This window comes from Aythya marila, assembly GCF_965140915.1.
Source record: "Aythya marila genome assembly, chromosome: 15".
In the NCBI taxonomy this organism is placed as follows: domain Eukaryota; kingdom Metazoa; phylum Chordata; class Aves; order Anseriformes; family Anatidae; genus Aythya; species Aythya marila.
In genome coordinates, this window is record NC_139056.1 from 17,042,706 (window position 1) to 17,064,049 (window position 21,344).

At 58.9% G+C, this 21,344-nt stretch overlaps 3 protein-coding genes across 3 annotated transcripts in view; all 3 read right to left on the reverse strand.

The window, feature by feature from the left end:
- Positions 1-5,189, reverse strand: part of LOC309883887 (uncharacterized protein) — a 6,668-nt gene extending 1,479 nt beyond the window's left edge. The window contains exons 1-9 of the mRNA XM_082772364.1: positions 3,428-5,189; positions 3,155-3,267; positions 3,010-3,068; positions 2,735-2,892; positions 2,443-2,605; positions 2,164-2,355; positions 1,565-1,789; positions 828-981; positions 1-637 (exon numbers count right to left, since the gene is read on the reverse strand). The exon at positions 1-637 is cut by the window's left edge and continues 1,479 nt beyond it. Coding sequence (XP_082628490.1) covers positions 563-637; positions 828-981; positions 1,565-1,789; positions 2,164-2,355; positions 2,443-2,605; positions 2,735-2,892; positions 3,010-3,068; positions 3,155-3,267; positions 3,428-4,838 — 2,550 coding nt within the window. The 5' untranslated portion in view covers positions 4,839-5,189 and the 3' untranslated portion in view covers positions 1-562. The remainder of the gene's footprint in view (positions 638-827; positions 982-1,564; positions 1,790-2,163; positions 2,356-2,442; positions 2,606-2,734; positions 2,893-3,009; positions 3,069-3,154; positions 3,268-3,427) is intronic.
- Positions 5,190-8,164: 2,975 nt separating this feature from the next.
- On the reverse strand, positions 8,165-10,860 carry NDUFAB1 (NADH:ubiquinone oxidoreductase subunit AB1). The gene is made up of 4 exons (XM_082772380.1): positions 10,557-10,860; positions 10,357-10,444; positions 9,171-9,282; positions 8,165-8,325 (listed from the first exon to the last, which is right to left on the reverse strand). Exons 1-3 carry the CDS (start codon positions 10,821-10,823, stop codon positions 9,191-9,193), a joined length of 447 nt encoding a protein of 148 aa, XP_082628506.1. The 5' UTR covers positions 10,824-10,860; the 3' UTR covers positions 8,165-8,325; positions 9,171-9,190.
- Positions 10,861-11,414: 554 nt separating this feature from the next.
- Positions 11,415-21,304, reverse strand: PALB2 (partner and localizer of BRCA2). Its single transcript, XM_082772361.1, has 13 exons — positions 21,190-21,304; positions 20,737-20,796; positions 20,538-20,640; positions 18,368-20,269; positions 16,837-17,645; positions 16,422-16,514; positions 15,391-15,552; positions 14,797-14,882; positions 14,356-14,517; positions 14,092-14,208; positions 13,645-13,732; positions 12,453-12,601; positions 11,415-11,684 (listed from the first exon to the last, which is right to left on the reverse strand). The coding sequence occupies exons 1-13, from the start codon at positions 21,274-21,276 to the stop codon at positions 11,453-11,455; spliced, it is 4,050 nt and encodes a 1,349-aa protein (XP_082628487.1). The 5' UTR covers positions 21,277-21,304; the 3' UTR covers positions 11,415-11,452.
- Between the last annotated feature and the right edge of the window lie 40 nt (positions 21,305-21,344).

Below are 21,344 nucleotides of genomic sequence, written 5' to 3' on the forward strand. Positions count from 1 at the left end.
TGTGCCCAGCTAGATGCTCAAGAGGACACTTGCAAATAAGGAGAGCATTTTTTGAAAATAAACTTTAATGCTTAAAATGTACTGGTGTTTAAATTTATACCTCATTTACATTAATCATGATGAACAATGCAGCAGCGCTTAATTTGTATTTCACTTTTCACAGTGGCTTAGCTTGTTCTGAAATGGCTATAGGGCAGACCATATATGTACATAGTATGATGTGACTTCAAAACTGTTAGACTTTATTTTCAAATTGCCGGATGTAAGTCATTAACTCTGTTGGATGCCAGCATTGTGTGTTATTAGACACTTATCTGTAGCTACTTACTATGAAAGACGCTGTCCCAAGCCAAAGCTGGCTTCTGAAGTCTGGTCTGAAACCGTGGTGAAAAAGTTGGCAGATAATCTTTCAGGACTCTGCATCGAGTGGAACTGACATCACACCTGCGTTGATTGTATTGTCAAAGTGTTTGCAATTCTTTCACTGAGCTTGTTACGTGGAAATAAAATGTGGTTGGTTTTTAAAGCTGAAACTTGTTGCCTGTGTTTCAGTCTGTAGCCTTCAGGCTGTCCAGCTCCTCTCGAGATTGACCAGCTCCATCCCCTCGCAGTAAGAGTGAGGCCGCCTGGCTTTGTGCTGCGGAGAGAGTAACAGAACGGGGTCTTGGACCGTGGCTCTGCCCTCTGGGGGGGAGCTGATAGCTCCCAGCACTGCCCCAAGGCTGCCTCCCTGCTGTCACCCCTGCTGGGACAGAGGCAGGGTGCACCCTGGCTGCCCCCCCGGGCCCTGCCAGCCACAGCTCGAAGCTGCTTCCCACTGCGCTCACCGGTCGCTGCCTGGAAAGGTGGTGGAGGATGGGGAAGGGTGTCCACGGGATGGGTTCCATGGGCCAACTTGACACGGAGATGTCGCTGGCTTTTCCTGAGTCAACCATGGGATCGTTCACGCTGCTGGAACTTGTGTCCCAGTCGTAATGGAAACTGAGAAGAAAATCCCTTAGAAATTAAACAGGGGCAGGAGGGGGAAAAAGCTGTTGCTCACGAAGCAGCCCAGGCCCCTCGGGATGGGACCCTGCCCTTGGTTATTTTGCTGTGTGTACAACATGCTGGTGGTGCACGACCAGGGGCTGTTCTGAGAGCCTGGGGGCTCGCTGACCCGGGGTGGGGGCAAAGGGACAGCCCCAGGCTTTGGGTACACCCTGGGCTCCCTGGCCCAGCTCCCTGCTCCAGTGCAAACACTGCTGGCCTTGGGGGGGGGAGGCTACTGGGTGCAGCTGCCTTCGGAAACAGGAAGCTTCCAGCTCCCTTTTTCCATTTCTGGGAGCTGATTATGTATTATTATAAGCTCGTACACATACGCCTGCAGCCACACGCTTTTTGTGGCAGCTGTGAGCCCTTCAGCAGCTCCACCACACCCTGTACACAAAGCTCCCCGTGCTTGGCAGACAGAAAACCACCACCCAACCGCAGTTATTTCCCCCGGGAGGCAGAAGGATGTTGCGGGGCTGACCGCAGCCCTGCTGATAAATCCCCAGGAGCCGAGCGCGGCGGTGCCAGGCGCTACCTGGGCCTGTGCGCGGGGCGGGCGGGCGGCGCCGGGCGCTGCTTGGGGCCGCTGCCAGCGGCTGGGGCCTCGCGGCAGCCGCAGCAGCCGTTGTCCAGGACCTGCAGGTGCAGCAGCTCCTCCGAGTGGGTGAAGGCCGGGTTGTCCAGGGAGCTGGCCGACGCCAGCCAGGAGCGCGACCAGTACTGGGCCGAGACATCGTCCAGCCGGCAGAAGCGCCGGTAGCTGTGGGACAAGGCCGGGCGGTTACAGCAGCGCCCGGCCCCGCGGTGCCCCCGCACCTCCCTGCTGACCGCACGGCCGGCACAGAGTGCGTGTCCCCACCCAAATTGTGCGAGCAGCCGGCAGGGCAGCTCCCCAGGCCCCAGCCCTGCTCCCTCCCACCAAACACCCTCTGGCCACAGCCCTGCGGATGGGGCCTCGGGAACAATCCCCGCAGCAGGACCGCACACCCACGGGAGGGGCAGCAGGGCCAGCACAGCCACCGCCCCACCACAGCGCTCCCAAACGAGCCGCTTTGGTGATGCTGGGGGCAAGCACACTGTGCCCACCACCACTCAGCCCCCTCCATCCCCACCCCGTCCCCACACAGCCCCCACCTGCTCCGGGTCTGGTCGGCCCTGGCCTCCAGCAGCAGCGCCTTGAAGCGGCGGACGACGATCCCGGCGACGACGGCACCCAGCAGGACGATGCTGAACAGGACCCCGAGGGCCATGCCCAGCAGGCTCTGCTGCGTCACCCGGTAGTCGCAGCGCAGCCCCATGAACCAGAAATCGCTGCCGACGGGACACCTGCAGCAAGGGGGGGGCATCAGCCACAGGGCACCCCCAGCCCAGGGGTGGGTGCACGGCCCGGTCCCTTCCCCCCCCAGCACTCACTGGCAGAGCGGCCCCCGGTCCCGGGGGTGTGTGCAGATGCCGTGGTTCTTGCAGTAGTCGCGGTGGCAGAGGGACGTGCAGGTGGCGTTCCCGTCTGCCCCGGCCACGCAGGCGAAGCCGGACCGGCAGGCAAAGAGCTCAGCACAGGGGTCCAGCGGCCGCTCTGCGGAGAGACGACAGCTCGGCTGTGCCCCCTCCACCCCAGAGAGTCAAGGGCTGGGGCCATGCCAGCCCTGAGCCCAGAGGGACGCACAAGGGCTCAGAGCAGCACCTGCACCCCCCCTGCACTCACCCAGGGCCACGTTGCGCAGGACGGGGGCAGCGCCCACCGCCAGCCCCGGCCGGGCGCCGCCAGAGCCCAGCGCGGCCTCGAGGAGCGCTCCCAGCCCCGGCGCCCGCACCCGCTCCGCTGCAAACAGCGCATCGTACTCCAGCACCACGCTGCCCTCCCTGCGGGGACACGCAGCGCATCTGGGGTGGGCCCGGACACCCCCCCAGGGCTGCGGGTCCTGGTCCAGAGCTGCAGCCCGGCAGCACTGGGTGCCACGGGGCCCCGCGAGCCCCTACCTGATCCCCGTCACCTCCAGCCGCAGGAAGCCGGGCACCGACATGAACAGGGGCGCGACCTGCACGGGGAGGAAGCTGGGTGGGATGCAGGCCAGTGTCCCGTCCCCCCCCACAGCCCCCCCAAAAGCCCCAGCCCCAGGCTCACCGTCCTGTTGAAGCTGTGCAGCAGACCACGGCGCTCGCGGGACGCGGGGTCCTGCAGGGCAGGGACGAACCCCATGTCCAGCACCAGCTCGCAGGGCACGCGGAGGAGGGATGCTGTGGGAGGCAAGAGGGGGCTCAGCACATGAGGAACCCTCACTGCCATCACTGCCCGCCCCGGGGGCCGCCACCACCCCCACGCAGACGGCTCCGTGGGGCTCTCCTCCTCCTGCCGTGCCCAGGAGGGGTCCCAGAGCCCCACGTGCCCCGGACCCACCTCGCAGGAGGGGCGGCTGATCCTCCACGATGAACACCCGGGGGGCCCTCCCTGCTGGGGCCGGCTCTGCTGTCGGTCCGGGGGCTTCAGCATCCGGCCGCTCTCCGGGGCTGCTCGATGCCTGGCCCAGGTCAGTGCCCCCAGGAGATGGAGGGGACCCGGAGCCCCCATGGTGGCCCAGGGTCCCAGAGGAATCTGTGGGCTGCTGGGGGGGCCCTGGTACCACGCTGGGCCCCCAGGTCAGCCCCTCCACATCCCCCTGCCACACACCAGCACTGGGCTCTGGCATGACCGTCCCCACGTCCCCAGGCAGTGCTGGGCTGGCGGTGGCAGCTGGGAGGGTGGCAGCGGCCCTGGCAGTGGTGGCTGCCCCCAGGGAAGAGGCAGGCTCGGACGATGCTGGCTGCAGCTGCGGGGCAGGGTCTGTGGGGGGGGCCAGGCTGCCCAGCTGCCCGCTGGGCTGGGCAGTGGCTGCCCAGAGCTCCCCATCAACCACCCCCTCTGGGGTCACCCCCAGAATCAGGGGACTCTCAGCACGGTGCCCCCCAGAGCCAGTGTGGGGCAGTCCAGGCCCTGGGGACCCTGCTGTGGGGGTTCCTGCAGTGGGGCCAAGCCCCGGGGATGGCTGCAGGGTGGGCGAGGGGGCTGCTGCTGAGCTGGTGGCTGGGGCGGGCTGTGGGGACGTGGGGCTGCCTCGGGGCACCCCGCTGGGAACCACTGTGGAGCTGCCAGGGGCCACCGAGGGCCACGTCTGGTGCAGGGGGATGCGGCGGGGCTCAGGGGGACCCTCCGTGTTGGGTGACCCCGACACCCCCGCAGTCAGGGCCAGGGCTCCCTCCTGGCTGGGGGACGGCACCCCTGGGGTGCTGGCCATGGCGGTGGGGACAGACAAACCTGGCCCCATCCCCGCATCCAGCTGGGCTGTGCCGGCCGTGGGGTCCCCGGACTGCCACATCGGCCCCCCGTGGCCACCAGCCCCCAGGGACGGTGGAGAGGGGCGAGAGGCAGCGCGGGGACCCTGCCAGGCAGCATCCGTCCCGTGCCACGGGTGGGACTCAGCGCCCCGGCCTCCTGCTGCCTCCCGCGGTGTCCCCAGGGAGCTCAGCAACCTCTGCAGCCCCCCCCCAGAGGGCAATGTCCCTGTTGTCCCTGGCCCAGGGCTGCCCATGGCCGCTGTGCTGCTCTGGTGCGTCCCTGGGCTGCTGTCACCCAGCGGGGCGGTGGCACCCAGGCCCTCCCTGGCCCCTGGCTCTGGGTGCAAGGAGCTGGGTGAGCCCCCCCGGCTCTGTGTGGGGCTCTGTCCCGGCAGGGCACTGGGGGTCTCCCAGTGCTCCCCAGTGGGGCTGGGCACCGTCACGGAGGATGGTGAATGCAGGAGGGTCCCCTGCGGGGCTGTGGCACCTTCCACCATCTCATCTCCTACAGGCTCAGTCCGGAGGGAAGAGCTGGTGGTCGGAGCTGTGTCCAGTTCCACGGGGGCTGCGGAGGGGCCCCCACCAAGGCCCCTCCCCAGGCTGGCAGGAGACGGCCCCTGGCTGCCTGCGGCTGCCTCAGCAGCGCTGGTGGCCAGAGGGGGCCCTGCCCCGGTGCCTGCTCCATGCCCCCCTGTGGGCCCTGTCCCCTCACTGCTGGTCCAGCCCCCTCGCTCCGTGCTGGGGGGCTCAGCAGTCCCGGGGGGGGTACCAGGGAAGGGGAGCAGCTCAGCCTCCGTCTGCAGCCACGTCGTGGCTTTCGCTGTCGGCAACAGCCCCGTGCCAGCTCCTTGCTGCAGATCTGTGGGCAGAGGCAGGGGTGGGGGATGCTGAGCGGGGCTGACCCATGGGCAAGCACCCCAAGCTCATGGCACGCCACCGGCACACGGAGCCACCCCACAGACAAGGGGCTGGGAGCAGGATGGTCCCACTCCAAGCCCTGACACGGCCGTGGCAGTACCTGTCTGGCAGCGCTCGGCTGTCCCGTTCCCTCGGTGGGCGCAGGGGGTGGCAGTGCCCAGCGTGGAGCCAGTCCCGCTGCTGAGAGCAGGGCAGAGCCGCGCACAGCACTCCATGATCACTGCGGACAGGAGAGAGGGGAGAGAGGGGAGAGAGCACCCGCATCAGGCACCGGCATGGGGCACCATGCACTGCACGGTCCCACTCCTCTCAGCCACGGGACGCAGCAGTGACCCCGTGGGGCAGGGACAGGGGCTTCACAGCCCCACCTGCCCCGAGCTCTCCAGCACGGAGCCACAATGGGTGCCCCACACACAGCACCGGGTCCAGCCAGGGTTGCATGAGCTGTGGCACCTCTTGGAGCACGGCCTGGCCACCCCCAGCCTCATACCTCCAAAGGCACCACCAGCACCAGGCTGAGCCCTCCCAGCACTCCCTCCACACACCAGCCCCAAGCCGAGCACTGGGCACCAGGCACAGCCCCGCTCTGCCGGGCTCCCCCTGCAAACCCCACCGGGGTCAGCCTCTGGCTGCTGCCTGCCCCCATGGGAGCCACCAGCCCGGGCACCTCGGCCCCGTTCGGGCAGGACCCACTGCCAGAAAACATCCCCGCACCCAAACCGTGCCCAGCGCGCTCAGCACCAGGCCCCGGTGGGGCCAAGCAGGGCAGGGGCAGGGGCAGGGCCGCAGCCCAGCACCGCTGGTGCCCTGCAAAGCGCTGGGCTGGGTTCGCACAAAGCTCCTGCGGGGCAGCCACGGGCGGGTAACCCCCTGCGGCACGGGAGCCATTTCCTGCGAAAGGAAAAGCTGCGGAATTATTGAAAACCCAGCTGGGAGCCACCTGCCTTTGTCTCGGCGAACGCTCCGCAAATCCTGCCCCGAGCTGCCGCATTGCCGCCCGCTCGCTGCCCGCCCCGGCACGGCCACACCGCTGAGCCCCGCAGCCCCGGGCCGCCCCCGCAGCCCCCCGGCCCCGCAGCGGAGGGGCGGCCACGGCCCGGAGGGGCAGGAGGGGAGGGGGCGGAATCGCCCGGGGCAGGGGGCAGCGGGTAACGGGATGCTCCGGAGCCCCCCCCCGCATCCCTCGGGGAGAAACGGCCGCGAGCGGCAGCGGCACCGCCACGGGGACCCGGGACGAGGTCGCTGTCCCGGCGGGGGGGGGGCACCGAGCATCCCGAGGGGAAGCGGGGGCCGAGGGCAGGACCCCGGGCGGCCTCCCCAGCGGGCCGTGGGCTGCCCCCCGCCCAGGCGGGGCCGGGGCCGCCCGGAGCCCCTCGGGCACAGCCGACGGCGCCGCCGCCCCCGCCCCGTGCCCCCGCCCCGTGCCCCCGCACGTGGCCCGGGGCTGCCGCCGGGCTCCGGCCCCGCTCCGAGCCCCCCCCGGCCGCAGCCGCCCCCGCCCCGAGCCCGGGCCGCGCATCCCCGGGGCCGGGGGACGGCGGCGGCGGCCCCGGGCTCCGTCCCCGGGCGCCGTCCCCGGGCTCTCCGCCGCCCCCCGGCCCCGGGCCGGTTCCTCCCGCCCCGCCCCTGCCCTCCCGGTGCTCACCTGCGGCCGCCAGGAGCGGCGGCAGCCTCCGCATGGTGCCCGCGGTGCCGGCGGCGCGGGCGGCTCTGGGCCAGGCGGCGGCAGGAAGCCCCCCCCCAACCCCCGCTGCGGCGGGGCGGAGGCGCCGGGGAGCCGCAGCCCCCGGCCCGGCCCGGTCGGTCCCGCCCGCCCCCGGGGGCAGCTGCCTGGCCCCGGCCCCGGCCCCGGCCCGGCCCCGGGAGCGGCGGGGCTGGGCGAGGTCCCTCCGGTGGAGGCGGAATTCGGCCCCGGGGGGGGCGTCGAGGCGCGCCCCGGTGGCCGAACCGGGCGGGTTCCCCCCGGCTGGGTCGCTCGGGAGCGCGCTGAGGGGCAGCAGCGACCCAGGGGCGTCTGACAGCAGCGGCCCTCGCGCCACAAAGGCAAAGCTCGGGCCCTGCAGGGCTGCGGGCAGAGCTCGCCCGGGCGCCCCGGGGCTCAGCCGGGGCCGTTTTAGGAGCAAAACGCTGCTCGAGGAGGCTCTGAGAACACCAACGGCACCGCGGCACCATGTGCGGCACCAACAGACTCGGGCTTATTTTCCGCCATCCCCTCACCCTGATTGCCAGCGGAGGATATGTTATCTACTGACACTTTCTTGGCTCGCAGCCTAGCAGTGCCGCTTTGACATATGAAAGTGTTTCTTGGCTCAAAGGAAAAACTGTGTAGTGTCCAGAAATAACTTTTGTTTCTGTCTCAGGAGAGACTTAAAGCAAGCCTCCCATGCTGAGATGAGCTGGGCTTACAGAAACACCGATGTGATTGTGATTTTGCTTTGCAGCAGCAGCGAAGTCATTCCCCCCTTTACTTTCCATCGGGAAAGCTGAAATATTTCACACAGAACTGGCTTGTTTTTACCAGCAGTTACAAAATAAATAGTAAAGGTAGTAAGAGGGCAGTTTATTGGAAAGAGCAGGCTCCACTAGCAGCGAGATCACAGGAAAGGCGATCACCTCAGCAGCGGAGGGTACAGAGCCCCGGTGCCAGCAGCATGGGCTGTGCAGGGGATGCTGGAGCTTCACGCGCAGATGAACGGCAAAAAGCCCCTTTGGTCCGACAGCCTCAGAGCCCAACAGAGCCACCCAACGCCCAGCGTGCTGGGCACGCAGCGCTTCCACCTCGCAGGGCAACAAGCCCTGGCTGAGCAAAGGCCACAGTGCTGGCAAAAGCCTGGCTTACAGAAGTGTAAGAGACTAAGCACAGTGAGCCAGCACCTGCAAAAGAGAAAAGCCATCAACACAACAGTGGTCTTATATATTTATTCCTTCTTGGTTTTAAAGGACAATATATTCAGACAGCTTTAAATACAACGTCCAACAACTCTCTGATGAAAGCAGCAGCAGTACAGCATGTGCGCTTATATTCATACCCACTGACATCAGCCCCATCCTAGTGGTAGACATCTCCTGTTAAAAAATAAAATCAGACATTTAATGTTTCATCAAGTGAAAAGTGCTGTCTTAGGCACAAAATAAGCTGGTCAGGCAGAGACAAGACAAGCGCTGGAGAATACCAGAGGAAGCGACATAATGAGATGTGGGCAGGAGAATCCCAGGATTCTCACCTTTATCCCACCCGTTCTTGGCTCAGGGAACGCAGCAAACGGGCGCAGCTCCCTCCCTGACCCTTCACACCTCAGTCCCATGGAAGAACGTGGGGGGAGGTGAGAAGCGCAGGGAAGAGGAACAAACAGGAACGTGCCCCCCTGCTACTGCTGCAGCTGGCCTGAGGCCAGCAGCTCATTTCCCCTGCAGCCCCCAAGCGCCTCGCAGGCGGTCGCTGAACGACCCCTTCCTGCCCCTTCCTGCCCCTTCCTGCCCGTTTCCTTTCCTGCCGCAGCCCCAGGCTGGGCGGGTGAGGAAGAAGCAGCTGCTACCAGCAGCTTGGAGCTGTGCTGGCAGACACAGCACGGCCCAGCACACCCTGCGAGCGGCTGAGGAGCAGCAGCAGGATGGAGCTCCGTGACCACCGCCTCAATTCACCACCAAATGAAAGACCGGTGCATAACCGCGGTGCTTGGAGTGCAAACAGGGAGAGATCAAAGGTCGCCGAGCCCCACACCCTCTCTTTTGGGAGCAGGAGATGCTTCCAAAGCCACACACAGCTCATCCTCCCAGCTCAGCAGGCAGCTGCTGGCCTCCCCCTGCCGTCCAGTGTCAGTCACCTCACGCTCCCCTCTGCAGGCATCACACGGGGACCCTGCGCGTGCAGCCACCACCCCACACAGCCACAGAGACACACTTGTACTTACTCTGCTTTGAAGAACGGCTCTTACTCATAAACATCCTTCTTATCTGCAATGTAATCTACAATTTCTTGTGGACACATTAATTTTTCTGCATCTCCATCAGGAATTTCAAACCCTGGAAGAAAGCACACATATTTAGCCCAAAACAAGGGAAACGAGAGCAAGGCTGAAGGAAGCAGTTACTGCTGGCTCAGATGCCTGCAGCTTGGCTGAGGAGAAACACGCAGGGGCTGCCGCTCCACGGCAGTTAGTCGGCATCTCATTACTACGCTGCTTCAGGCTGCGTTACACCTTACGTGGTGCTGATTCTGGATAAGAGACCAGGCAGAAACAGCAGGCAGCAGGGGCTGCCAAGCCAGCAAGTGCCCCCTCACACGGAATAAAAGCTGCTGATGCTTCCCCAAAGCCAACACAACACCACATACGCCTGAAGGGGGATGTTCTGGGTAACTGCAGGCAGCAAGAGCTCAACAGCAGGCTCTGAGCTGAGGGGCACTCATGCAACAAACAGCTCCTCCAGAGCTCAGTGAGCTGCCTGGGACACGGAGTGAGGGCTCTCAGCAGTGAACTGGTCAGAAAAATATTCCAGGATTTGGAGGTTCTTCTCTTTCTAGTCCTCAAGGCCACACACTAACAATCCACCCAAGGTGTGCTGCGAGTGCATTAAATATATATATAGCATTAGTAAATGCTCTGAAAGTAAAACATTTTATCTTGGCTTTGGTGTTATTTATGGGAACCATAAACCAGGGACATTTATAGCACAAGGTAGGCATGTACTGCAGAATTTAAGAGCTCCAAATGGAAGCATGAGGAACTCCAAAGTGAACCAAAATTTGAAATATAGACAATTAAAAAAAAAAAAAAAGGACAGCCGTATTCTAGCAGCACCAAGTACTGAAGATGACGAACGTTCTGCCTAGCTGAAGTCCTGACCATGCGTGGTTTCCCAGTGACGATGCAGGCCGAGGCGCAGCGGTCTCACCAGGTGCCTGCTGTCCTTGCTGGTGCGTTCCCAGCACCCTGCCTGTCCCGGCCGTGCCCTGGGGGTGCCCGGGGCGCTGCGGGCAGTGGGGCAGGGCGGTGGCTGTGCCCGCAGGGCCCGCTTCGTGCAGCAGCCGGGCCGTGCCCCCCGGGGGTGGCGCTCCCCCAGCCCGGCTTTGCCTCCCTGGCTCGGGGCCGCACTCACCGAACTCGTCCTCCATGGCCATGATGATCTCCACCTGGTCCAGGCTGTCCAGCCCCAGGTCCTTCACGAAGTGCGCCTCGGCCGTCAGCTGCGGGGACAGCACCGGCTCAGCGCCGCGGCCCCCCCCGGGTCCCCAAACCCCCCCAAACCTCCCCCAGCCCCCCCTCAGCCCCCCCAAATCCCCCCCGACCCCCGCTCGCCTTCTCGGGGTCGATCTTGTCGTAGAGTTTCAGCACGTAGAGCACCCGCTCGCGGATGGCGGGCAGCGTCAGCGGGGGCAGGTCGGACAGCCGGCGGCAGGGCGGCGGCAGAGCGGGGACGGGGACGGGGACGGGGCCGGGGCCGAGCAGCGGCTGCGGGAGGCGGGCGGGCCGCAGGGTGCGGAGCCGGGCGGTGCCGAGCCCCGTGAGGCCGGGCCGGGCGGGCAGCAGGCGGCGGAGGCAGGCGGAGAGGACACGGCCCGCCATGGCGACCTCTTCCCGGCACGCACCGCGCCGCGCCCGGCGGGCACCGCGACACGGGGGGGGCGGGGGGGGCACTGCGCCCCCTGGCGGCGGGAGGGGGAACTGCAGCACCCGGGTGGCCCTGGGGACCCCCCCAGCACCCCCGAGACCCCCCCACCTCGGCACCCTCCCGGCCTCCCCTGGACACCCCCGGCCCCTCCGGGACTCCCCCCTGTCCCCGGGGAATCCCCTCCAGCTCCTCCGGGACTCTCCCCAGTTACCATCCCCCAGCCCCCCGGGACCTTCCCCCAGCCTCCCAGGACCCCCCCTCAGCACTCCTGGTCCCCCCCCAGCCCCCCTTAGGACTCCCCCCCAGCCTCCCAGGACCCCCCCTCAGCACCCTCGGTCCCCCCCCAGCCCCCCTTGGGACTCCCCTCCAGGCCCCCCAGGACCCCACAGCACCTCCAGGACCCCCCCAGGATCTCCCCCAGCTCCCCCCAGCCCCCTTTGGGACTCCCCCCCAGCACCTCCAGGGCCCCCCCAAGTCCCCCCCAGACCCCCTGGTCCCCCCTGGACCCCCCCCAGCCCCCGGCGCACAGACGGAGCCGTCCCGTTCACAGCCCTTTAATGTCTGGGTGCCCCCCCCCGGGCGCTCAGCTCGCAGGGGCGCGGGGGGCCCGGTAGCGGTAGAGGCAGACGCCGCCGTCGCCCCGTCCCGCCAGCAGCCCCGCGCCCCCCGCGCTCCAGCGGACCAGGGCCCAGCTCCCGGCGGGGCCCGGAGGCAGCAGTGCCGTGCAGCGCCCCAGCAGCAGGTCCCACACGGCGATGGCTCCCGACGACAGCACCGCTGCGGCCAGGGCGTCCTTCACCTCGCCCTCCACGTACCTGCGGGCAGACAGTGAATAAATTAAACAGTGAATTTAAGCCAACCCTAGGAGGCCCGGTGATGCTCCGTGCTGCATCTCCAGCACCCCTGAAAGAAAAGGCTGGTAAGGCAATCCTGCCCTGCTCTCGGTACGTGAAAGCCAAGATCTCAATCTGCTGATCATCGTGCACATAGGAAATATTGTGACGGATGTAAGAAAGCGCACTGCAAGACTGAGCCTCAAAGGGCTTAGTCTTCAAAACACAAGACGGAGGAAGGAAAAGGTCATCGGACTGCAAACAGCTGCTTAACATAAATAAACCGAGCAGAGCATTATTTAACATCACAAAGGCTTGGAACAGTCTCATTTGCGGAGACTTGCTCAGGAGGTTTCTGACTAGGGAGCTTGCCTGATGAATGCAGTTACAGCATTTCCACAGTCGCTTTCTGTGGAAAAAAGAAAAAAGCGTACAGCATGCAGAACATCAATCCTCCTGTTTGCCCACAGAGCCCTGGAGAGCAGAGGCCCTTGCTGAGCCGTGACGCAGGGAGCGCAGAGGTTAGCTCCCAGACTGGGGCAGGAAGCGGGCAGGAAACAGCCCACACCCTCACTGCATTCTAGCATATGTGCAGAGCGAGTGGATGTGATGGGTGGCAGCCCCCTTATCATCCTCAGGACTGGATGTGGAACTGTGCCAGCAGTGCTGCTCAGCTCGTTAATGGATTCTCCTCCAAAACCCCTCCAAGGAATTGTGAAGATGAGCACGCAGGGCCCACAAAGTACTCGCCTTCCAGCATGTCCGGGTGGGAGGGACGAGAAGATCACTCCAGTGCTTCTGGCCGTTTTGGGGTTGAATGCGACCACCCGGAATGCAGGATTTCCACAGGACTCGCTCTCTTTGGCGTGTGGATGACTTAAAACAACAAACAGAAGGCCCTGATACACAGAGGAAAAATACATCACTAAAAACAACAGTAGGAGGGGAAAAAAAAGACAAAGAATTTTCCAAAAATTAATTGCTACATTCTCCCTACAATTAAAGCCCTGTGGACAGTAATGCATTATTTTTACTGAATAAAATAGAAAGGGTTTACTTTCCTTATCAAATTAGATTAAAAAAAAAAAAAAAAAGCAGCTGCTGACTGATAAGAGCTGATGCAATTCAGCAGAATGACAGCTCAGTGATCCAAAGGATTTATGCACTTATCTTTCTGCTTGGAAAAGCTAAACTTGCTGTAGGATCCAGGGACATTTAAAGTAAAATTTCTGGGCCTCAGTTTAATCCCTAGGAACTTATAAATTTAACACAACTCCATAAAACCAGCACAGCTGAAAACAGCAGCTCACAGAACAGCCACAGGCCAGCATGAAGTATGCTCAGAGAGATGTTCAGAGGAAGTCTCCAAAGAGTCTGACTCAAACTATCATCATCAGACAAGACATTCTTGTCCCAAAAGGTTAAATGCTGACCGAAAACAATCAAATCCTTGATAAATCTCAAAATCCACCTAGAATCACAACACAGGTGGAAGCAAGTGACAAAGAATCATGTGTGAAACTTGGCTTTGATCAGTTTCTGTTCCTAGGGGAAGTTTGTTAATGACAGCCACTTCAAATAGATTTTCTGACGGTGGCAACATGCCATCACCACGCTGGCAGCTACCCGTGAAATGGAAGAGACTCACCAAGCACCAGCATTGGGCAGCAGCACGTCTGCTACCCCCAGACAAGATGAGCTGGCCTGTGCCTTGGAATGGGCTTTGATGCATCACACTCGCTTTATCAGTCAGTGTACTGCAGAAAGCCAAGAATTTGAGGTAGCCAGTGTGGCTACCAGTGTAACTGTTTTCCTCTGAAATATCTTCAGTGAATCTCAATTGAGATGATATTTCAATCCACTCTAGAAACCCACTCCTTCCAGTCGCCACCACAGTTAGTGCAGTGCATGCAGAACCACGTGCCTCGTTTCACATACGTACAGAGTCGGAATATGCTCGATGGCAGATCGAAGCTGGGTAGGAATAACCAATGTGCATCTTCTTCAGGAGCTGGCCTGTTTTCAAATTCCTGCAGTTGGTGGAAAGACAATGTCCATCCTCAGTCTGGTATTTTCTAACCATAGCTGTAAGCCTATGCACTATAAGACGGACAGTTTTGGTTTCACAGAAACCAAACTAAAACACTACAAGAGGCCAGAGGGAGACATGTAATGGATCTGACATAAAAGCAAGTGGAATTACAGCAGCATAGTTCATTCACCATCCATCTAGCTGCATACGAGTTAAAGTGCCACACAGGCCCTTTGCCAATTATCATTTCACCGATAAATCAACAGCCAACCAACGTCACTTGGTAACGCCTGCAGCTGGCAGAGCCACCACTTACACCCACGAGCTAAATCGTTTAATTGCATAAGAAATACTGACCAGACGACAATGCTGTTCACTGCAGTGGTGCCGAGCAAGGCATCTTTCACTCCTTCTACTTCAGCAAAAGCTAAAACGGTTTCTTCAGGGGGCATCAAGGTCTGTCCGTGCTTGCTCCTAAACAGCAGATGCAAACAAGTGAGAACAGGCAGCCAAAACAGTATGTTCTACATTCAGCAGCCCACCAGAAAGAAGAGGAACAAACACTTTTCTACATCTTTTCTTCCAAGTGCCACACTGAGACCAGACCAAACCAGAACTCACCTTCCTGTCTCAGAAAACGACACCACTTCCACTTCCTGCTCTTGCATGCTTCTGCTGCTGCTGACCAGCCTCCTATCCTTCAGCCCAAGAACTGCTTTTATATTCCCAGTTTTCACTAGTGATTGCTTGAATGAGTCATTCTCAGAAGAATAAAGCAAGAGCCTAAATTAGGACAAAAATATGCATAATGACAGAAGGGAGCAAAATTCAAACATAGCACAGTATATAAAAATAAGCATATGCTTAAACAGTCTAGCACCTCTAGGGTGAATAAGCAAATCTTTTCAGTTGGTTTTTAGAAATCCCTCCCATATTTTCCAACTGTTAAAGCAACTGAGAATATGACACATTAGTAAGAGACAATTTCAACCACCACACAAGAGGAGAGTTAAGCTGCAGCTATTCAGGGTGCAAAGCACTAGTAAGAAATAAATGCAGCACCTTATTTCTCCAATCTCCAGATTTCCCAGTGCTATGCAGATGAGATTACAGGTGTCCAGCAGAGGAATAATCTGTATTACAGGAATCTAGAATAGCAAACCAAGAACACAGAGTCACCCACAATGTTCCTCTTCCTTTGACTTTACTCCCATTTTCTAGAGTGTTTCACATAAAATTACAAGGGGCAGATCAAATTTTCAGACCCCTCTGAAGAAGCACACTGAGATGAACAGCTGAACTTCTGCTGAACATTTACCTAAGCAAATAATACCTACTGATATGAATCAAAAGATGTCTGCAGAGAGACTTTTTTTTTTTTTTTTTTAAAGATAAGAGCACAAGAGGCTGCAGTGCAGCTACCATTCAGTACATGAAGTATCAAATTCCAGCAGACAACACGCCACCATACAAACCACTGGCCTACTGCATCCGCAGCATAAATCACTGCCCTCTCTTGCCTGATGCATTGAAATATTTACACCACCTGAAGAACAAACCTTGTATCTGAGACTGCAAGCTCCCCGTATCTTGGGAATTAACACACCAGTGCAACGAAGTTGTTCTAAGTTCTAGAAATCAAGATTGTGTCCATACCTCTCCCAGCTGCCAAGTATAGACCTTTCCCCAGTGGTCGGGTGCCAGAGGTTTCCACAAGGAAACTGAATTCTCACAAGCAGTCACCACACACAGCTCTCTGCAGCCAGCTGCTTCCCACCACACGGTGCTCACGTCCACAGCACAAGAGCTTGAAGAATCCTGTCCAAAACAAAGCGGTGCTGGTTTTCTCCTGATGGGCAGTTATCTAACATGGAGGTCCAGACTGGAAAGCTTGCTTGTGGTGACTCAGCGTGATGAGAATTTGAGGCTAATCCTTAATTCTCAAGATGTTTGTTTTTGACTAAAGTGCCAGTAAGGCACCAAGGAAAACAAAGCTGGTGGGTCGCACCCTCTGAGCAGTGAATAAATTAGCTCACTTCACAAAAATCACTTGTCACCTAAACCAACAGGGTCCCCACTGAGCTCAGAGCTGGAACAGGGCTGGAGGCACCACGGCACAGCCACAACAAAGCCCAGGTACCACCTACCTGTAGTCCTGTGCTTGCTTCCCTTACTTCACACGCAGGAGGCAGGACTTGCAGCTGTACAGACTGTTTAAATCTGAACAAAGCGAGGGCATTCTCTTCTCCCCCGTAAGAAAGTTTTCAATTTCAGCTATATTATTGTTGGCTGAACCCACAGGGTTTCTTCTTGAGCAAGACGTTGCAGTTTAGCTTGGAAAAGCTCGAGGTGACCCAGCCCCCTGTGAGCTCATTTGGAATTCTGCTGGCTTTGCCACAGATGTTGCTTCCTTGCCTGCTAACCCTGCTCTACCCCCTGCGAGGTAAGAGGACAGTGAAAGGGCCCCAACACAGGACGAGTCGGCTCAGCTGTGCAAACAGTCCTGGGCAAGATTTGCCTCGGTCACAGCACATACAAGGAAGGCTCTGTTCCAGAAGGCTGTGAACATCAACACATGAATTTGGCAATGCTGTCGTCCCCCTGCCCTGTATTTTTATTGCATTTTTGTTAAACTTTGTATTAAAGAGATGCTACTGACAGTAAACAATCGTCAAATGTTATCCTACCTTTAGCTTTGAAACAAACTGCAAGTTCTCTTCTGCCAGGTCATCAAACAGCACTGGAGTTGACTGTTCTGCTTCATTTTTTTTCTGCACAAACTAGTAAAAAATTAAGATAAATTCAAAAATTACATTCGGCACTTGCAGGAATGAGGCAGAAATGTAAATTCACTTTGCATGCAGTAGAGAGCTGAGATAGGAGCACGTTTTTGTACTTGCATGCCTTTGAAAAATAAGAGATCCCTGACAGTTTATTCCCTATTTTCACCTGGAAACTGTTTTTTAACACCACTTTGCGTCTCTCAGTCCCATTCTCACCGTCAGAGACAAGGCCTTTCCTCAGAAAGGTGAGACTATGGAAGAGGGGACTCACCCACAAAACTAAGGCTTAGTACCCTTGGCAAAGAGGCCAGCTTGTTACCTGTTCAGGGGATCTGCAGGATCTCTGCTGTTTGCTCTGTGATTGCTGATGCTCCTCCAAGGCCACAGCCCCATCCGATCCATTATTAGGATGTCTGTCAGCTTCTGCATGAAATGTTGTACCTTGTCCTTCCTCTTGTCTAGCAGATCCTGCACCACAGCTGTCCAAGTGCAGCGGAATGGCAGAGTCTTTGCATGCCCCATCATCCGTGACCTGGGCAGGTGCTTCTTGAGAGGAGCGTGGGCTGACTGGCAAAGGAGGTACAGAACACGTACTGGGGAGGAGCTCACTGCAAACAGATGGCAGAACAGCCGGGGTTGCACCCAAAACAGGGAAAATAGACGAGGAAATGTGAGACTCAGGCTGAACGGGAGCACCAGTTGAGATAGTCCCCACGGGAGTAAATAGCAGTTCATGTGTGGAAAGCTCCATCTTGGAAGCCGGGCTTTCCAAATGAGATGACTTGGGCGACCCACTTTTGAGCGGTGAAATCAGATTCCTGTTGAGCCCTTTTTCTTCTGCCTTCATTTCTGCAGCTTGCACGTCCTCTGAAGCCAGCCCATCCCCAAACACACTAGGAACAAAAGCCTCCAAGTCACTCACAGGGGAAGATTCACATTTCTCAAGTTTTAATAGTCCAAATTCCTTATCAGGTAGATGAAATTCTTCGATACCCAGTTTGGGGACCAGCCACTGGTGACTGCGGAAGGAAAAGAGAGAGCTGGAAGTCCCGGCGTCTGTAGCAGGAAGACCAAGAGAAGCAGCACCCTCTGAATCCATTTGATGGCCAGGTCCTCTTTTGCTCTCATCTAGACAAACATAAGAGTTCAAGAGAGAACATCACATCATAACATGGACAGCACCTAGCTGTTTCAGAATTTCTCATCTAGAGTGTCATCTATCCTCCAAAAATAAAGAACCACACCCATCTTACCACATGGAAGTGGCACTTCGCTGGAAACACACTCTAATCCACACCTGCTCTGCATCGAGCCTTCAGCTACAATATCACTGCCAAAGACAGTCAAAACGGACTGAGTGCCCAACCCCTTTGTTTGGCTTTTCTCCCAACATTTTCTCTTTCTACAATATTCCTGGACTTTTAGGTATGCTAAGCTTTGTTTCACACTTGTCAGCGCTAAAAAAAAAAAAAAAATCATTAATATGCAGACTCAGTTGGACAGAGATTTACATCCATTTACTGGAAAATCAGGTAGAGTGTGCACAACATCCACCCCAAAAGGAAAGGCAGCTCACGAAGTTCCCGGCCCCGCTCCTTATCCATGCACAGCTGCTCATTCTCTGTCACTGTGCTGAGGCAGAAATTTCTGGAATTGTGCAAGGCACATGGGCACCACAATGAGCTAAATTTTAAAAACAACTTGTCAAAGAAAAATAAATTACCCCATATCAGATTTTGTTGAATATAAATAAGGCAGGGTGCAAACAGCAATGCATGAACTCATTCATCTGTTTCCTTGCCTTGCTCTTGGGCTCTAGTTTTAGGGAGTGCTTGTGTTTGATGAAATACCTTTGGAGGCTTGACTGTGTCTCTGTCTTGCAGAGGATCGCAGGGAGCGGCGTGGAGGGGTGTTAATTGCTAGAAGCTGTTCAGCCCTGCAGGCTGCTTGCACGTGCTGACTCTGAACATGTTCCACCGGAGATTTATCAGACTGACACGCACTGAGCTTGCATTCCAGATCACCTGTGTGGCTGACAAAAGGTTCGTTCCTTGGGTTTGGACAGTCACTTTTCTGCAGTGGATTTTGAACCTGTTCTAAAAGAGTCTTACGGCATTTGCCAAGTCCTTGGCTTCCACCCGGAGGATCAGCACTTGTTGGCTGTATCACACCAGCTGCTCCAGACCCAAGAGACCCCCGCCTCTCATCCGAAGATGACTTTTCGAGATTAGCCTCACAGTTTTCCTTTTCACTCTGACACTCATTTGATAGCGGACTACTGCTTTCCCTTGGTGTTATGAGATCCAAACTTTCTATAAGTTCCTGTGACCTTTGACTCACAGGTTTGCGGGCAGACTTTCTTCTTCCCTTTTGTTTCCTCTGCGATCGCCTCTGATCTCGCTTTGTGCTTGTGGTGCTGCTTTGAGAAACTGACCCCGGTGAATTGCTGCTCCCACTGGACGTAAGAAGAGTTTTCTGAGGACTACTTGAATTCACTGGATCATTTTCTGTACAAAGAAAAGGGAATGGCACAACTGCTGACTCCACATCATTTTCAACTGTTTCTTGGGAGGGCTGATTTGAGTCGGCATCTTTCTGCTTGCATTTACTTCGCTGACCTTTCTTGCTCCTGCCCAGCTGGCTGAGAATTACAGCATCGAGGTCCACTTTCCTCTGGCAATTAGACATGCGTCGAGTTGTCCTGACATAGTACTCGACTGGAAAGAGAAGCCCCTCAACCATCGTGCAAGAGCTCAGTGCACTTTCAGGAGCTGCGACATTTTCTAGATGAGAAAGTCCAGACTGAATTTCAAGCTGTTGATTCTCCAGCAGTTTCTCATCATTGCCCAGAGCAAGATCTGAAGGAAAGGCATTTGAACCACCAGTGTCATTTTCATTTCCTTCATGGCTTTCGCTCTCATTCCTTACATTGTTATTTCTGCCGGCGGGCAATACTTCATTTGCTGACGTTAAACCCAAGGGCCCGCGTAATTCCCCCCGATCTCTGTGTACGCTCTCACTGTCCGTTTGTTTTATTACCCTCAAAGATTCTTTTCCACCATCACTGCCGGCACCAAGTAAATCAGATTCACCATTCTCTGAACGCAGCTGTGCAGGCTCACAGTTATCGGATGTGGCCACAGCACCTGGGGACTCAGGCTGCCAGACACCACTGCTGTCCCCCGGGACACACGGCAGTAGCTCAGGCGCTCCCAGAGGGAGGCTGTCTTCAAGCACGTCCTGCAGAACTCCCAGTTCAGCATCTGGAGGAGTTAAACCGTCCTCTTGCTTCCCCACGATTGCTGGTCTGGACTCGCTTTGAGCATTCGCCGCAGTGCTTGAGAAACTGCCCTGCCTGAAGACTGGTGACCGAAGCTGCTCAGCGCTGACAGTTTGCTTTTTCACCGTTTCATCAGCCTTGATTCGATGCACACCATGCACCGGTTCCCTTTTCTCTGATACCAGAGTCTTTGTCCTCCTCCTCCTCCTCAGCTTCATCATGCTTCTCGAGGTTTGGGTTTTTTTCTCCTCGGTTGCAGGCCTCGAGCCTCCACAGCACGCACTTCCCTGGCGAGCCTGTGCACTTTCTGCCAGCGAGCTGTCCTGCAAACTAACTTCATCACTGACAAACTCAGGAGCGTGTTTAAGTGTGACAGAAGTTTTCTTCTCGGTGTCAGGAGCCGAGCAGGCTTTAGCCTGTACGGGCCAGGTTTGGTGTCTGTCAGCAGCAGGAGATTCGCTGTCTCTGGAACCTGTTGGGAAAAACCTCACATGTGTAAAGCACTCCCAGCAAGGTCACGTCCAAGGAAAACATTGGACCGGGACCTTACGGTCACGATCTGAGGGCACCAGCGGACCTGGCGAGGAGGGAGGAGGAGGGAGGTTACCGCACAGCGAGCGACCTGGTTCTGTGCCAGGTTTGTGACCCCAGCGGGGCCGCTCGCCAAGCACCGGGCAGGGGATGGGTGAGGACGACGAGCCCGAGCTGGGGCAGCTCAGGGGGGGCGCTCCCGGTCCTACCTGCGGGGCTGCGCCGCCCCCCCGGCTCCGCGGGCCGCCGCTCTCCGTCCTCCGCCGGCCTCCTCCCGGCGTGGCCCCGGGCCCGCTCCGCTCGCCGCGCCCGCTGCGGACACAAGGCGGCGGCGGGGCTCGGAGCGGCCTCCGGGCACCCCCCCGCGGGCCCCGCCGGGCCCGGCCCCGCCGCCCCCGCCCCGCTCACCCGCAGCCGGCTGACCGTCTCGCTGTACTCCCGCCGCAGCAGCGCCAGCTTCTCCCGCAGCTGCCGGACACCAGAACGGGGGTCGGGGGGGGACGGGACGGGCCGGGCCGGGACGAGCCACCTGGGCATGGCCCGGTCCCGGTCCCGGTCCCGGTCCCTTTCCCAGTCCCGGTCCCGATCCCGTCCCCACCCCGTCCCCATCCCCATCCCGGTCCCGGTCCCGTCCCGGTTCCAGTCCCGCTCCCGACCGCGTCCCCATCCCCGGTCCCATTTCCATCCCCGTCCCCATCCCTGTCCCGGTCCAGATCCTGGTCCCGGTCCCCGTCCCCACCCCGTCCCCATCCCCATCCCCGTCTCGGTCCCGGTCCCGGTCCCGGTCTCGGTCCCGATCCCGTCCCCGCCCCATCCCGGTCCCGGTCCCGGTCCCGGTCCCGTCCCCACCCCCCCCCGCACCCTCTCCCTCTCGGCTCCGCTCAGCGCCGTTCCCGCCGCCTGGGCCATGTCCGCCTCGCTCCGTGCCCATGGCAACGGCGCCGCCATTGGTGGCTCCCGCGGCGGAAGCGGCGGCCGGCGGCAGGAAGTGACGTACAACGCGCCGGAAGCGGGCG

What these genes read in the sequence shown, in the direction of transcription:
- PALB2 (XM_082772361.1), bottom strand. Translation starts at nt 21,276, where the DNA reads ATGGCGGCGCCGTTGCCATGGGCACGGAGCGAGGCGGACATGGCCCAG. An exon ending in ATCGAGCATATTCCGACTCT is followed by an intron (nt 12,602 to 13,644) that starts GTACGTATGTGA and finishes TCTGTGTATCAG; the next exon opens with GGCCTTCTGTTTGTTGTTTT. An exon ending in CCACCCGGACATGCTGGAAG is followed by an intron (nt 11,685 to 12,452) that starts GCGAGTACTTTG and finishes GTCTGCCCGCAG; the next exon opens with GTACGTGGAGGGCGAGGTGA.
- NDUFAB1 (XM_082772380.1), bottom strand. Translation starts at nt 10,823, where the DNA reads ATGGCGGGCCGTGTCCTCTCCGCCTGCCTCCGCCGCCTGCTGCCCGCC. An exon ending in ACAAGATCGACCCCGAGAAG is followed by an intron (nt 10,445 to 10,556) that starts GCGAGCGGGGGT and finishes CTGTCCCCGCAG; the next exon opens with CTGACGGCCGAGGCGCACTT. An exon ending in GGCCATGGAGGACGAGTTCG is followed by an intron (nt 9,283 to 10,356) that starts GTGAGTGCGGCC and finishes GCTTTCTTCCAG; the next exon opens with GGTTTGAAATTCCTGATGGA.